Genomic DNA, 14,905 nt, shown 5'->3' with positions numbered 1-14,905 from the left:
AATAAAGCAAGCGTGAGTACACTTATGGTTGGTACTTAGCAAGTGGAGTAAATTATATGCCATGCAAGGTTAAAATTAAGTATAAGCTAACATGGTTTGATTGCGATAAGCATTTTTAATTGCTCAAGTTTTATTTAGCAAGCATTAGCTAAGTGTAAGTATATACCAATCCTTAAATAAATAAAAAAGATAAGATAACAACAATAAATAAAGAACATCAATTTAGATCATCTTCAAGTTCAATTAGGGTCCAAGCCGCTCTTAACCGTGAGCACGGCTGATATATCAGTTTTCACTCTGCAGAGGTTGTACACTTTACCCATAATTCGTGTTCTCTTAATGCCCGGGTTTGCAAGACCCTTAAATACTTCCGAGGTGAGTGGCAGGGATTCACTACGAGGCCTTTATAAAGATTCCCTAACTTATAACAATCCGCTAAGATCTCAAGTCAAAACGGTCATGACTCTCTCTAATGAGGCAGACGCCTTAACCAGGATCATATCACACCCTCAAGAGGACCAACCTATACCCTGACGATACAACCCCTCTTGCCTTTTCGGTAAGATTGGCATAAGCTAAAGTTTCTAATTAATTAGACAAGACCAGAGCCATGTAGTATTGTGGTTGCACTGTTTTTCTGGGTGGTTCTCCATGTTCCAATTAATGCAATGGTCTTAATTATCACCATGGTCTTAATTATCACCATAAAGTATTCCCGAACATGAAGTTAAACAAGTGTAGCGTAATTTACTGGTTATTCAACCAAAGTCTAAGTAAAAACAACTAGCGTAGCTACAGTATAATTATAACAACCCAGGTTTAATCAAGGAAATTTAGGTGCTGTTCGGATCCAAGAGCAAATGGCAAAAGGGCAAATGGTAAAATTTTTGCTCCTGTCACATCAGATGTTTGGACGCTAATTAGAAATATTAAATATAGTTTAATTAAAAAACTAATTACATAGATGAGGACTAAATGACGAGACGAATCTATTAAGCCTAATTAATCCATAATTAGCAAAATTACGGCAGCATTTGCCCTTTTGCACTTTGGGGTGTTTGGATCCAAAAGTGCAAAAAAGTGTAAAAGAGCAAAAGTTTTGCACTTTCTCTTTCTCTTTCCATTGGATCCGAACAGGCCCTTAAAAGAAACTAGGAACATCCTTAGTTGGGGATCCATCACATTCTTAGATATATGCATGCATATAAAGTAAATGTACGTATTTAGAAAATTATTAGGACCAAGGACCACTTGCCTTCGTTAAAGAACTGCTGCTGCTCGGGAACGTCTTCAAAGCCTTGCTCTGGCGGACCCTCGAACTGTATACCGTCTATCGTAACACACAAGTATATACAAATAAACAAATACAGTAAATAAGAAACAGTACACCAAACAATATAAACGAAGCAAAACATCGCTATAAAGCTACTTATGCGTCGCAAGGATCGCGTGAGCGCGAGAATCGATGAAAACGGAGTTAAAACGGGAGAAGTTATGGCTAAAACATGATTCTAGGGGCTTATGTGTAGAAGATTTGAAACTAGAAGGGCTCTGAACAAAGAAACCGAGGGTTAGAACATAATTAAACCTTAGGCCTAACATTTAGATTGAAAAACAGAGTGGCTAGGGACGGTGGGTTATATTTTGAAAAATGACATGCCCTTAAACAGAAAAAAGATCTATTCCTGAATACTTTTGAACTGCCATGGACTCCGGGTTGATTTCCATAGAACTCAGGGGCTAAAGTGCAAAATTTCTTAGGGTTGACCGGTATCGGTTATTTGATTGCGGTTTAGATCTAATCTATACCATCGGATCTGGATTGGACGGCGGGGGACGACTGGCGGCTGTGGGGCGGCGGCGCTGGACGCCGACGGCGACGTCTTGCAGTGGCGGGCTTGTTGGAGAATCGCGTTTACACGATTCCGGTCACTACTGCGACTTGGGTTTGCACAGGAAGGACGCGGGCACTACGGGAAACACGTCTAGGGGTTAAGACAAGACGCCGGGGGCCGGGGAAGGCGGACAACGGCGAGGCGCGGCACGGCGGCGTCGACGAGCAATCTTCACGGCGGGAAGGCGGAGAAGAAGGGGAAAAGATGTCGGCGAGGTTCCTCACCCCAAGGCGAAGCTTTGGTGGCGGCTTGCAGCAACAGAAGAGCGACGAGGCGGCGACGGCGACCGAGAAGCAGCGGTGAAGGCGGCGGCGTGGCTAGGGTTGCGAAGCAAAAGGCGGCGGCTGTGGGTCCTACGTGGGTCTTACGGGTCCTAGGGCACGGGGCGGCGGTTTTATAAGGCGGCCGCGGGTGCCTTGGTGTGCGGGTCCGGGCGTCACGCGGCGGCCGAAAACAACGCGAGTCCGAGCCCGACTCGATCTGGAGTTCGGGGAAGACCCCGACAAGTGGGTCCCGGCTGTCAGCGAGAGGAGGGAAGGAGAGAGAGGCGCGCGGGCTGGCTGGGCCGGGGGAGGCGCAAGCAGCTAGGCCGGTTGGGCCGTGCGGGAGGAAGGGAGGGGAAGGAAGAAAGGCTGACTAGGTTTGGACCGCGTGGAAGAAAAAGAGAGAGGGAAAAGAGAAAGAGAGAATGGGCTGGCCCAAAGAGAAAAAGAGAGAGAAAAAATTGCATTCAAATGCATTTAAATTTGAATTTAAAATTTAAATTCGAATAGAAGATAAACAATAAAACAATGCAATGGTATAAATTCATAAGATCTATATTTTTTTTAGGGTCTAGTAAACTACAATTAATTCACGGTAAATGGTCTAAAATTAAAATAATTGAATAAAAATTTTATGGATCCTGTAAATAATCTAACAAAATTTATTTAGATTTCTAATTTAAAAATTAGGGTGTTACATTCCGCCTCAGTTATTTTTAAGGAGTAGAGGATGAGCAGAAGATTCATATTTTTTAAGTATGTGCATGGACCGTATGCTTTTATTTATGTTTTTCAAATACATATACTTCCTCTGTCAAAAAAAGATGGTTGTTTAATAAACTTTCAAACATATTACTTATTCTGAAAAATAATCTTGTTACCTCTAAGTATTTATTAAAAACCATATTATTTATTTGGTTTTCTAGATTCTTAATAAATGCATATACATTAGAAACACAAAAGCAGTATTTACTAAATATTTAATTAGCTCTATACGTTTTTCTATATATTTTATCGTAGCACTTAATATTGCTTTAATATATGGATCTCACTGCAAAGTAAAACAATACTAACAACACTGTTTACACCAATCTCAGTGAAAAATATCATCACACAGTATTAATATTGGAAATTTGATAACTATATTGGACTTCCTTATCATTCACGAAACTCCCTCTCCTCTCCTCGTAAATAACTCCGCGCCTTCTCCAGCCGCGACCACCCAACCAAAGCGCAGTCAGTCACTCTACCAGTAGTAACTACGTGCACACGCCGCCTCCTCGCCAATCCGCACCTAAATCCGGCGTGCTTGGCGCGAGCAAGGAAGGGATCCCCATTGCGAGGAAGGAATCGCCGCCGGCGGTGGGTAGCTCCTCGGGCTGGGGCTGCAAGAGACCGCGACCGGGCTGTTCTCTGGCTCGTGCCCGGATCAGGGGCAGAGGGACGCGCGGCGCCTCGCGGCGACGGATCTGATGCATAGGCGGCTGGGTGGTGATTAGCGGTTCCAGGTATGCTAGTTTGCTTCCGGCCCGTCCGCTCCTGCTTGGTTCTTGGGTGGGTTTGGGTCTTTCGGGGTGGGGGAAATGGTGCTGTTCGTGTGGTTTCTTGGTCGGGCTTGGAGGGCAGATTCGTGCAGTAGATGTCGCGTCGCAAGGTTGGCGGTGGTTAGACGTTGGTAGCTCTGAGGAATTCCGCATTGCCCCTGGATTCGCTTGTAATTTCATGTGCCCTGCTGCGTTCCTGCTTGAATCCCCTTTCTTGCGGTTCTATTGCTTTTCCTGTGAAGAAAGATTTATTTCCCTGTTCCTATTCTAGTAGTTCTCATGTTTTCAATTTACTTCTTTCCAAATTGTTTTGCCACCAATGATATCCTTCTTTCCAAATATGGGGCGTGATTTTTGCTACTTTGCAGTTTAAAACTTTCTTGTTTAGCTAACCTTTTTGTTTATTTTTTTCCCAATTCCACTCGCTCCAAATTATTTTATGAATACTTCAGAATTTGAGCTTTGGCTGTTGCTGTTTGATTAGTACTAGTTCTTTGCAGATTTCTATTATTTTTATTTTTATGGAGCATCCTTTCAATCTATCAGACGTTTGAGTTCTAGAATTAGCTTGTTTACGATGACATGATATTATTTTGATTTTTTATGGGATCGTACATTCTTCCTCATTGTCATCCTTTCGGCCTTTCCCCACCTTGCAGTGTTGCTGTCCCATACTTGTCCTAGTTACTAGTTAGAGTACTATAGATATTTGCTGGTTTAACTGCTTGGCATATGTAGTACTAGAATAACGTGTAGGTGAAGTTTTGATTTCTGAAGTTTGGTGTGGCGAGACTGATGCTAATGGTCTGGTTGGGATTTTGGAATTTATCATGAGCTCCGGACCCTATCATGTATTAGTTCGCAGTGATGTGAAATTATTGATTCCTAAACAGTGTACTGGAGGATCTTATATCATTGTCAGTTCGTCCTGACAGCGCTCATGAATTCGGTTGGGCCTGTTGAAATGGTTATGCAAGGATTCGATTTTGCAAGACACTGCATGTTCTTGCTGTGATGTTACTAGTTGGGCTCACACAAGGGTTATAGGTTGCATTCAGAGATTTTCCAGTGGAGCTAACTCCAATTGTTTGACCAAGTATTGCCTAAAGTGCCAAACAACTTTGTCCAGTACTGTTCTGCTTTGTTGTCAAAATGAAACCTCAATCTCTATATATGAATGTGCCTTGTTTAATTTTGCAGGGTTTACAAGTAAAGTGAGCCCAGCAATTATGAATTAGGTACACAATATAAGATGGCAACTGAGGTCAATCAAAACTTTTTTGCATGGTCACAGGAGGAAACTTCTGTGCAGGATATTTCACAGGTAAACCTCTCTTTCAGCATTCATTTTTAGTGCCAAGTACAATGTACAGGCAATGAATTTACCTGAAGTGATAGAAATTGCTAGAACTTCTATAGAAACTACTGTTAGGCATGTATCTGTCTGAGGAGCCTTATTTTTTCTATGGGAAAATTGGATCCATAGCTTCGAAAGAACCAGTCTTTTGATATGTACCATCAAAAGATTCAACAACAGATATATAGCATCAAAAGATGACACTTCTTAGCAACTTAGCACTTCTGTTAACTCCACGCTAACTTCTGTTGAGCTCGAGGACCTCGTCGCCTGACCGAGCTCGTCTCTGCGTTGCCACCGCTCGTTGTCGCGGGGACTGCGCTCGCCACCGCCCTAGGCTCATTGCTGCTGTCGCCCTAGCCGCGGCTCTAAGACGGAGGAGAGGCCCTTGGCCACGCGAACACGCACAGGATCTCGGTCGCATAGCGCTCCAAGCCAGCGTTGCCGTTGGCCAGGACTCACCGGTGGCCAAGCAAGTCGGTGCCGACAATCGCGAAGCAGGTGAGCGCCATGGCAGTGTGGAGGCCGAGGTGCGCCGGGGGCGCCGCGCTGTCCGGAGGGTACGAAGGAGGAGGAGGCAGCGGTCACCGGGGAGCGTGCCGCCGGCGTGGCCTTAGGAGAGCGCGCTGTAGGGGAGGCAGCAGCCAGCAGATGCGTGAGGATGAGATCTCGCTTTTTTTTCCCTCGTGTGTTCTGATCGGGCTGCCGGATGACATTGTTTTTTTATTTGGAAGAAGGGTGCACTGGATTGGTAAAAAAAGATAAAGCTAGCGGTGAAACTAACGGAAGCAAACAGAATGGCACATATCTATACATTTCCATCTTTTGATGGTACATATCTACAATTAAATCTTTTGATGGTATATATCCAAAGATTGATTCTTTTAATGGTATGGATCCAATTTTCCCTTTTTCTATTGGCATAAAAAGTTATTCAAGGCAAAGATTAATAATCCTATGGTGAACCTATCACCAATGTGCCAGTGTAATAGAAGTTCCAAAATCTTCCAGAATCCATGGTAACTACCACTACCTTGTCTGTGTTGGTGTACTAGTTAGTGGTGTTAACCCAAAAGGTTCCTTATAAGCTAACATCCTTTCTGCTATTGCATTTTCCTAGGGAATTATATCGCCTATTGATATTCTCACACTTCTGTATTACTGGTGCTATTTCTTCCTTTAGGGAACGTCACAAATGTTTGGTCATGGTTCCATATCTTTTGGAAGATTTGACTTAGAATCGTTACAATGGGAAAAGTGGTCTGTATTTACCAATGACAGGCGTCATGAAGAGTTTGGAAAGTTCAATGGATTAGTTGCTAAGAAGAAGGCATACTTTGAAGAATACTTTAAGAGGATTAGGGAGCTCAAGGCTTTACAGCAGCAGAACCAGCAAACTGAATTGTATCTGGAGTATGGTGGTGATGGCAGCAATTCTAGTCAAACAGGAGAATATGAACCAGCTGCAGATCATGGAGCTCTGAGTGAATCTGGAACCCTTGTTGATGATTCTACGGAGCAGACAACAACTGTAACCACATTTGAGCATGAAATTGGGTGCAATGTTTATCATGAAAATGGGAGCTTAGTTAGGGAAATTTCTGCGTCAAGTCATTCTTCACAAGTTGGTGGCTTGCAGCAAATTGGCAAACAAATGAGAGGAGATGCTAGCAAAATGGATATGTTGAAGCAACATGCTAATTCCTGCCAAAATGATCCTGGAATGGCTCATGAGATTATGATAACTCCTAAGAGAATAGTTGAGAAAGACTCTCGGATTGGTCAGGCTTCAAAAATAATTCCAAAGACTGTAAAGATGACTTCTAGTAATGTTTCTGATCACACAATTGTTACTAAGGTATTTCCACATGTTTTCATCTTGTTCATTGTTGCAATCTGTATGTGATTTGTTTTCTAATAAGTAATAAGTAGAGTATTGTATTGGAGCCTGGTATAATAGTGTCCAGCTTCCTAGCATGCAAGGCATTAAAAAATGCCTCTTTTTTATTTATGAAATTACAGAACTAGAATGCATCAGATAGGTCCTCTCTATTTCAGTTACGTTGTTGCATGGCTAGATGGCTAGATTGATTTCTTCAATGTCCTGCTGTCTTTAGCCATACAGATATATTTTGTGTTTATTATATGGCCTAAAACCTGTACATTTTTTATGAGGCTATAAGCTATTTTTGAATAATTTCAGGGACCTGGTTCATGTAAGCCTAGTGTGATAAACCAGATGGCAAAGCCAGAAAATATCCAGTCGTTGCGAAGGCCAAGAGAAGCAACCAGCAATTTGGTTGGCACCACAGCAAGAAGTGGCATTACAGGTTTAAGAAGACCTTCCTCAGCAGCATCACAACGGCCCTCAACCAGAGAACGGCGACCTGTCACTAGAGATGCTTCAAGGAAACCTGCTGAAGTAACCACCCCATGCCGGCCTTCTACTTCTGAAAGACGCCCTGCCACCAGAGAGTCAGTACTAAACCATGCCAGCAATGCTACCCCATGTCGACCTTCTACCACTGACAGGCGCCCTATGACCAAAGAGTCAGCACCAAAGCAATGCAACATTGCTACTCCACGTCGACCTTCTACTGCTGATAGGCGCCCTGTCACCAAAGAGTCAACACCAAAGCTGTCCAACATTGCTACCCCACATCAACCTTCTACTGCTGACAGACACCCTATCACCAAAGAGTCAGCTCCAAAGCATTTCAACGTTGCTAGCCCACTTAGACCTTCTACTGGCGAAAGGCGCATTAGCACCAGAGATATGGCCACAAAGCATGTTGGTATTGCCACCTCATGTCGACCATCTGCTGTCAAACAACGCCTTGTCACTAGAGAGGGTGAACAGAAGCATGCTGATGTTGTCACCCTGTGCCATCCTTCTACTGCAGAGAGGCGCCCCATTGTTCGCAATGTTGCACTAAAGCATGACACTGCAGCTCCACCATGCAGGCCTTCTACTGCAGAGAGGCGCCCCATTGCTAGAGATGTTGCACTGAAGCATGGTTCGCTTCACAGGCCTTCTACCGCACAGAGGTGCCCCATTGCTAGAGATGTGGAACCGAAGCATGCTCTGCCTCACAGGCCTTCTACTGCTGAGAGACGTCCTACTACCAGAGAGACTGCACAGAAGCAAACTAATGTTGCCATCTCATGTTGGCCTTTGACTCCGAAAAGATGTCTCACCAAAAAAAAGTGATATTTTCATCCCACAGCGCCCTTCTACTGGAGAAAGGCGCCCTATAACCAATATTAGTACAATGAAACCGGATCCAAAATCACCTATCGGGTCAAGAGCAATGCCTAACTATTCAAAGGGTGTTATGGTCACAGAAGTATGTTCCTATCCATTCTCTCATCATATTGCATAAATGTATTAATTCTATTCTAACATGCAGAAAGATATTAACATAGAAAATTTAAATGACAACATATATATCAATTCTATTCTAACATGCAGAAAGAGATTAACATAGAAAATTTAAAAGACAACATACTTTCTCATTGTAAATTTCTTGATTCCTTTCTGTTCCTCATGCAGGGTACTCCCAAAAAGGCAATAACTACCAGTGTTGTTAAAAGTAGCGTGCTGGAAAATATAAGGTTGTCGCTGCAAACTTTTTTGCTCGGTTGCTTGACTAAAGAACTTCTGAGATTCAACTGCTATTTTTTGTATTGTTTGGTCACAAGGGATATACAGGGTGATATCCCTTGGTGTATGCTCTTTGCTGATGATGTGGTGCTAGTTGACGAGAGTAGGGCAGGGGTAAATACGAAGTTGGAGCTGTGGAGACACACGTTAGAGTCGAGGGGTTTCAGACTGAGTAGGACCAAGACCGAGTATATGATGTGCGACTTTAGCCCGACTAGGCATGAGGATGGGGACGTTAGCCTCGAAGGTCAAGTGGTGGCCAAGAAGGATACTTTTCGGTATCTAGAATCAATGCTTCAAAAAGATGGAGACATTGATGAAGATGTTAGGCATAGAATTTCAGCCGGTTGGTTGAAGTGGCGGCAGGCTTCTGGCGTCCTCTGTGACAAGAAGGTGCCACAGAGGCTAAAGGGTAAGTTCTATAGGACGGCGATTCGCCCGGCGATGCTATACGGTGCTGAATGTCGGCCTACAAAAAGGCGACATGTCCAGCAACTGAGTGTAGCAGAGATGCGTATGCTGCGTTGGTTCTGTGGGCATACAAGAAGGGATAGAGTCCGGAACGAAGAGATTCGAGATAGGGTCGGGGTGGCACCTATCGAGGAGAAGTTGATTCAACATCGGTTGAGATGGTTTGGACATGTACAACGGAGGCCTCCCGAGACGCCGGTGCGTAGTGGAGTTTTAAAGCGGGGCGATAATGTAAGGAGAGGTAGAGGTAGACCTAGACTAACTTGGGACGAGACGGTCAAGAGAGACCTTAAGGAGTGGAATATCGCTAAGGAATTAGCTATGGATAGGAGCGCTTGGAGATTAGCAATTAACGTACCTGAACCGTGACCTTTGTTTCTTTTTGTTTAATCCCTAACTCTTCCTTTGGCTTGTACCCTTTTTGTGTTTCTTATTCTTGTTTTCTGTGGGTTTCATCTCTAGCCTACCCCAACTTGCTTGGGACAAAAGGCTAAGTTGTTGTTGTTGTTGTTGTTGACAGCTATGCGAAAGAAAGGGTGGAATTTCAAGTGGACGGGAAGCAAAAGTCAAGGTGCTAATTCTATCAGGGGGCTTTTTGTCAGAACAATTGTACTAGGGACCTGGAGTGCTTTGGTTTTCAAAATTGGATTAATTCTATTTCTCTAAGCACCAAGTCTTATTTTTCTGCCCTTTTAACCTGCCTCCTAGGAAAATGCTGACTTCCAATGTTAGAGATGACCGTGGTCTAGACAATTTCAGAAAGCCAAACAAGGAGGTAAGAAGCTTCTTTTCCTTTTGTGTTGTTGGTTTAACATATACCACATAAATGTGAGCCTGCAGTGTTTAAGTTAACAATACGATTTGTTTTGTCCTTATCCTGATTGCTTCTATATTTCACATGCATTACTGATAAACCTTAGTATAACAGTATATCACTACTGGTAAGCCCTGGAACAAAAAGGCTGAACTGTTGCCATTAGCCCATTACATTATGCAAAGAGCAGGCTCATTATGAAAACTGGTGTGCACCTAATTCTGGGATATGTAATTATTGTTTCGAGCTTGCTCTCGGGTCTTGAACATTTCATGCATAGGATTTCATGCTAGTATTAGGCATGGTTCTGAAAACTGCCAGTACAGCTGAACCTGAACTGGTCTGGTTCTGCATCCTGGCTTTATCATCCCAAACACAGTAATGCTTCCCTAAATGTAATCAACATCTATTGAAATATGTAGAATTTTGCATTGAAATAGAAAGGACATCGCCTGACAAGAAGTGAGGTCCAAAAATGGTAGCTGGTTAGTTTAAGAGGCGGCGAATACATGTAATTAGAGAATATACATTGATACTACTTCACTGGTGTGCTAATTTATCAAGAATATCTTTTTGTAGGGTTTGCGTGAGGGAGTCCGGGCTCAAGCATATAAATCAAATAACATGATTCCTTCACTGACTGAAAGTGTAAAGACAAGAGCTCCTGCGGTACGAGCTTTTATCCTTTTCACTGCATAACAATCACCCCGCTATGCAAAACAAAGAAGTATTAATGATCGTACGCACAACAGTGTTTTAAAGGCGTCGCCTAGGCATCCAGGTGGACCCAGCTTGCCTTGGGCAACAGCCACGCCTTGTCGCCTAGGTGCCACCTAGGCGTCCAAGCGTACCCAGCTCGCCTTGGGTTGCCTTGTCACGTTTAAAACACTGATGCACAACTTTTTCAAGTTTATAACTTGAAACTATAAATCTCTAGTTGACTTTTGCTCACTTGATCTTTTAGCCTCCACCACCACCTCCCCCACTGCGCTGGCCATCTTGCACTGAGACGAAGCCGCCGGATGCCAACAATTCACCTGCTGGTGGAAGGAAGCCAAAGTAAGCTATTGATAAAGATCATTCGATGCAATCTGCAACAAAACTATGTTTCACTTCTTGTGTGCATTTCTATGTATTCCAACTTACACCATCTCTTTGGTCCAATGCAGGGCCTCAGCTCCACACTTGCACTAACTCAGTATCTAGGATGACCCTGCAACATAACTACGAAGCTCTGAAGCGAAAATGAAGCGTCTAATAGAAGCCACAACCAAGCTAGCGATGCTGATGTTATCTTTTGTCCTCTACCAGCACTCTGTCACATATTTAGAGAAACGTTGTAGTGTATGTAGCTAATCATGTCCACTAATGTCTAATGTCATCGTAGTTGCACCATCCGGATTTAACTAGAAAATTGGATATACCTGGAATAATTGGAGCTTTAGCTGACGGATATCGACCCGGAAATTATCCCCCGGATTTGCAGGTAACATGCTGTTTCTTAAATCTTGATAGATAGTTTGCTATCTGCATGCCTGTGAGTACTCAGTAAGTTTTTTTGTTTAACCGAGTGCAAGCCCTGTAACCAGCGGTTGATTTGATCCCGTTTGAAGCTGAAACTGATGGAAGCTTTGGAATTTTCCTGGTGCTGTCGTCCATGAAAAAGTTACGAGATTCGTGTGGCGTGATGCGATTCCAAACAGATTTTTAATCCTTGTACGGATCAGGACCGTTCACTGGCCCATCCCTTTCCACCGACGGTCGCGATCCTCCACTCTACCTGGCGAATCACCAACCGCAGCCCCAAAGTCCGTACCCGTTGGAGGAAGTATTATGGCAGATTGCAAGCAGCTTAAATGATAAGGTGGAGATGGAGAAGAGAGGAGAGGAAAAAAGAGAAAGGAGAGGGAAAAAGAGAAAAGGAGGAGGCTGTAAGTTTATAGCCGGCTTCGGTATAGGATAAAAAATTTATAAGGCTTTGATATAAGGCAAAAAACTTTATAAAAAATATAAGTGAACCGTATATTAATAATAAAAAAACTAATAACGGAACGAGCGACTGTATTATTAAACACCTTGCTCTCCTACGAGCCAAACAGAAAAGAGAAAAGACTTCGGCGCTCGCCAATCGCCATACGGCCATACCCCGCTAACCCAAAGACGCGGCCCGCGAGGTGCCCTTGCACGTAGCACCCCACCCCGAACGTCGGGCGCCCACGCTTCCCGCCCACGCGCCGCCCACGCTTTCCGTTTTCTCCAAGCCACGGAAACCTTCTCGAACCCTCCCCGTTCCCCAACCTACCCCTCCTCCACCTCCCCTAGTTCGCACGCATCTCAGGGGCAGTTCCGTACTTCCGCATCCCCGCCGCACCCTCCCCCGCTCGACGCCTCCACGCCTGGTCTATAGAACAACCGCCCCCCTGCGATTTCGGCGCAAGTTCAGAGGGCAAACCAGAAGTTGCGGTTCGCCTCCTCCTCTTATCCGCCGTCTCAGATCTCTCTGCGTGCGCGCGGCGGCGATGGCGTCTTTCTCGGAGGCTCCCCCCGGCAACCCCAAGGCGGGCGAGAAGATCTTCAAGACCAAGTGCGCGCAGTGCCACACCGTCGAGAAGGGCGCCGGCCACAAGCAAGGTGAGCGTCCCCCGCGCCACTCAGCCGCCGAGTATCTGGATAGCCCGCTCCATCCCCCTATGATTATGCGTGCGTTCGGGCCGTGGATTGGTGGATCGGATCTGAGATCGGGCAGCCGTAGATGTAGATTCCTTCGCCTGTGCCCCGTCCCTCGTGGGAGTGGCGCGCGCGGCGCTTAGATCTGATCGATTGGTGCGAGGTTGTTGATAGGAACTTGAGTTTGTTCGTTAGCTCGTCTTGTTTTAGCATCAAATGCCTGCGGGCTATGCGGTATGCTGGTTATTCTCTCCGCTTGATTTAGGGTTGATTTGGGGCTGCCACGTAGAACCGGCGATGCTTGTTCCTGTCTCGCGTTGCCTTGAATGGTCAGGATTAGGTGGTAAGACCGTTAGTTCGCTGCGCGTTACATGTAGACGCTAGTTAGATTTAGCTTATCTGTTAGGAATTTGTACTCATGCCGCTTGCTAATAATGTGCAACTGGAACTGGTATATAGAAATGGAAGAAGCTAGTAGTGCTATTAGTTTTCATTAGCTTTTCCTGTTCTGAATATGGCTGTGCCTGTCACTGCACAGGCTGATGACCATTTATGCATGTTTGACGGTGTTGTTTGTTCTGACTGACTTTGGTTACATGGATATCAAGTCCTAAGTGGTAATATGAACCATATTTTGTAACTTGCAGGTCCAAACTTGAATGGTCTCTTCGGAAGGCAGTCCGGTACAACTGCTGGCTACTCCTACTCCGCGGGAAACAAGAACAAGGCTGTGGTCTGGGAGGAGAACACTTTGTATGAGTACCTGCTTAACCCTAAGAAGGTATTGTTACCTCTCTACTTAGTTACTTGAGATGCTTCTGCTAGTCTCTTCAGTGTTTGTTTTTTGGCATGGAAGGGGAAGGAGGCGGAAAGGATGTCCTGGTGTAGTATTTTTTGTGAAAATTTCCCCCCTCAATCTTGTGTCTGTTCTGTTGCCATTGAGATTACTTGTATCCTGCTGTACCAACACCAGGAAGTATAGTTTCCTTGAAAAAACATGTAGAGTACCTAGACAGTTACTTCAGGTGGATCATTGATGTTCTGATGCTACCTTAACTTGATAAATTAGTCCTGTGAATCGTCATCAAATTGCCTTGTGAGTTGTGAAGATGGATGGTGCCAAATAACTTTAGGAGGCAAAAGTAAAACTTGCAAACTGCATGATTTCATTAATTATAGGCCAACAGTCATGAACAGATGCTGGAATGCTAGTTCATTATAACCAGGCCAGCATGCTGATTGTTGTTCAACTGATAATACACTCGTAGATAACTGTACATTTGGAAAGTGGAGGTTAGGATTGCATTCTTATTGATTTTAGCAATAACTACTAAATCTGTTTGATCTGGTGTTCTAGATTAAGCTTTCTCAACTGCCACCATATGGAATTCTTTAGTCCGTTATGTACAGGCATGCAGTTGCTTCAGGTCCTATCATTATATGCTTGTAACTTTGATGAAATTCCCACTCCTGTTTTAATTGTTTCTTCCTGGACTGTAGCACATTGCATTATGTGACATTTTCTCTTGTGCAATTCTGTTGAATGCCCACTCCTAGTTGTATTTATTTGGCACACGTTGTTTAGCCGTGGTTTCTGTTTCTCAACCCTTGTCAATACTGATAATCTGAACTGCTCGTCTCATTTATATGCAGTACATTCCTGGAACCAAGATGGTCTTCCCTGGGCTGAAAAAGCCACAGGAGCGTGCTGATCTCATTGCTTACCTGAAGGAAGCCACCGCATAGAAAAATGGCATGCTGAACCATGGGGAGACAATTCGTTTTACAGTTTAATAAAGAGGTTTAGACAATTCGGGTCACTCTGGTTGAACAGGGTGCAATCCACGAGACAATTATTGAGCATTTTGGTTCTTATGTTTGTTTCGAATGTCTAGGTGTTTAGCTGAACAAAAAACAGTCAAAACTTTGACGGCTCTGTTTCAACTGCTGGAGAAATTCCAGCGCCCTATTTTTGACCACCGGGTGGTGGAACTGGAAATCTGGAATGCACCCATTTTGAAGGACCTGAGATGTGTAAAGTTGCTATCCTTCTGCTTGTGTTTCAAGTCATGTTAATTCATTGCTGCCATGCTGTATGTTCGTTCTTTTGCTTAGTGCAAAGTAGCAGTACATTTAGGGCTAGTAGTCTCTTCATAATCTATAATCCAACTTTTCTTATATATTAAGATTAGAAGATTAGAGCTTGATTCTTTTAGAGTTTAGCCTTTAG

At 44.1% G+C, this 14,905-nt stretch overlaps 1 protein-coding gene and 1 pseudogene across 1 annotated transcript; both read left to right on the top strand.

The window, feature by feature from the left end:
• Window positions 1-3,363: 3,363 nt before the first annotated feature.
• Window positions 3,364-11,654, top strand: LOC112886744 (annotated as a pseudogene).
• Window positions 11,655-12,435: 781 nt separating this feature from the next.
• LOC112887414 (cytochrome c) lies at window positions 12,436-14,719 on the top strand. Its single transcript, XM_025953580.1, has 3 exons — window positions 12,436-12,639; window positions 13,323-13,456; window positions 14,329-14,719. Exons 1-3 carry the CDS (start codon window positions 12,528-12,530, stop codon window positions 14,419-14,421), a joined length of 339 nt encoding a protein of 112 aa, XP_025809365.1. The 5' UTR covers window positions 12,436-12,527; the 3' UTR covers window positions 14,422-14,719.
• The last annotated feature ends 186 nt before the right edge of the window (window positions 14,720-14,905 follow it).

Source organism: Panicum hallii, chromosome 3, assembly GCF_002211085.1.
Source record: "Panicum hallii strain FIL2 chromosome 3, PHallii_v3.1, whole genome shotgun sequence".
In the NCBI taxonomy this organism is placed as follows: domain Eukaryota; kingdom Viridiplantae; phylum Streptophyta; class Magnoliopsida; order Poales; family Poaceae; genus Panicum; species Panicum hallii.
The sequence above is the reverse complement of the archived record's forward strand: the minus strand, read 5'-3'. Positions and strand labels throughout refer to the sequence as shown.

Coding starts and splice junctions, on each gene's coding strand:
- LOC112887414 (XM_025953580.1), top strand. CDS start 12,528: ATGGCGTCTTTCTCGGAGGCTCCCCCCGGCAACCCCAAGGCGGGCGAG. Junction 12,640..13,322: donor GGGCGCCGGCCACAAGCAAG/GTGAGCGTCCCC, acceptor TGTAACTTGCAG/GTCCAAACTTGAATGGTCTC. Junction 13,457..14,328: donor ACCTGCTTAACCCTAAGAAG/GTATTGTTACCT, acceptor ATTTATATGCAG/TACATTCCTGGAACCAAGAT.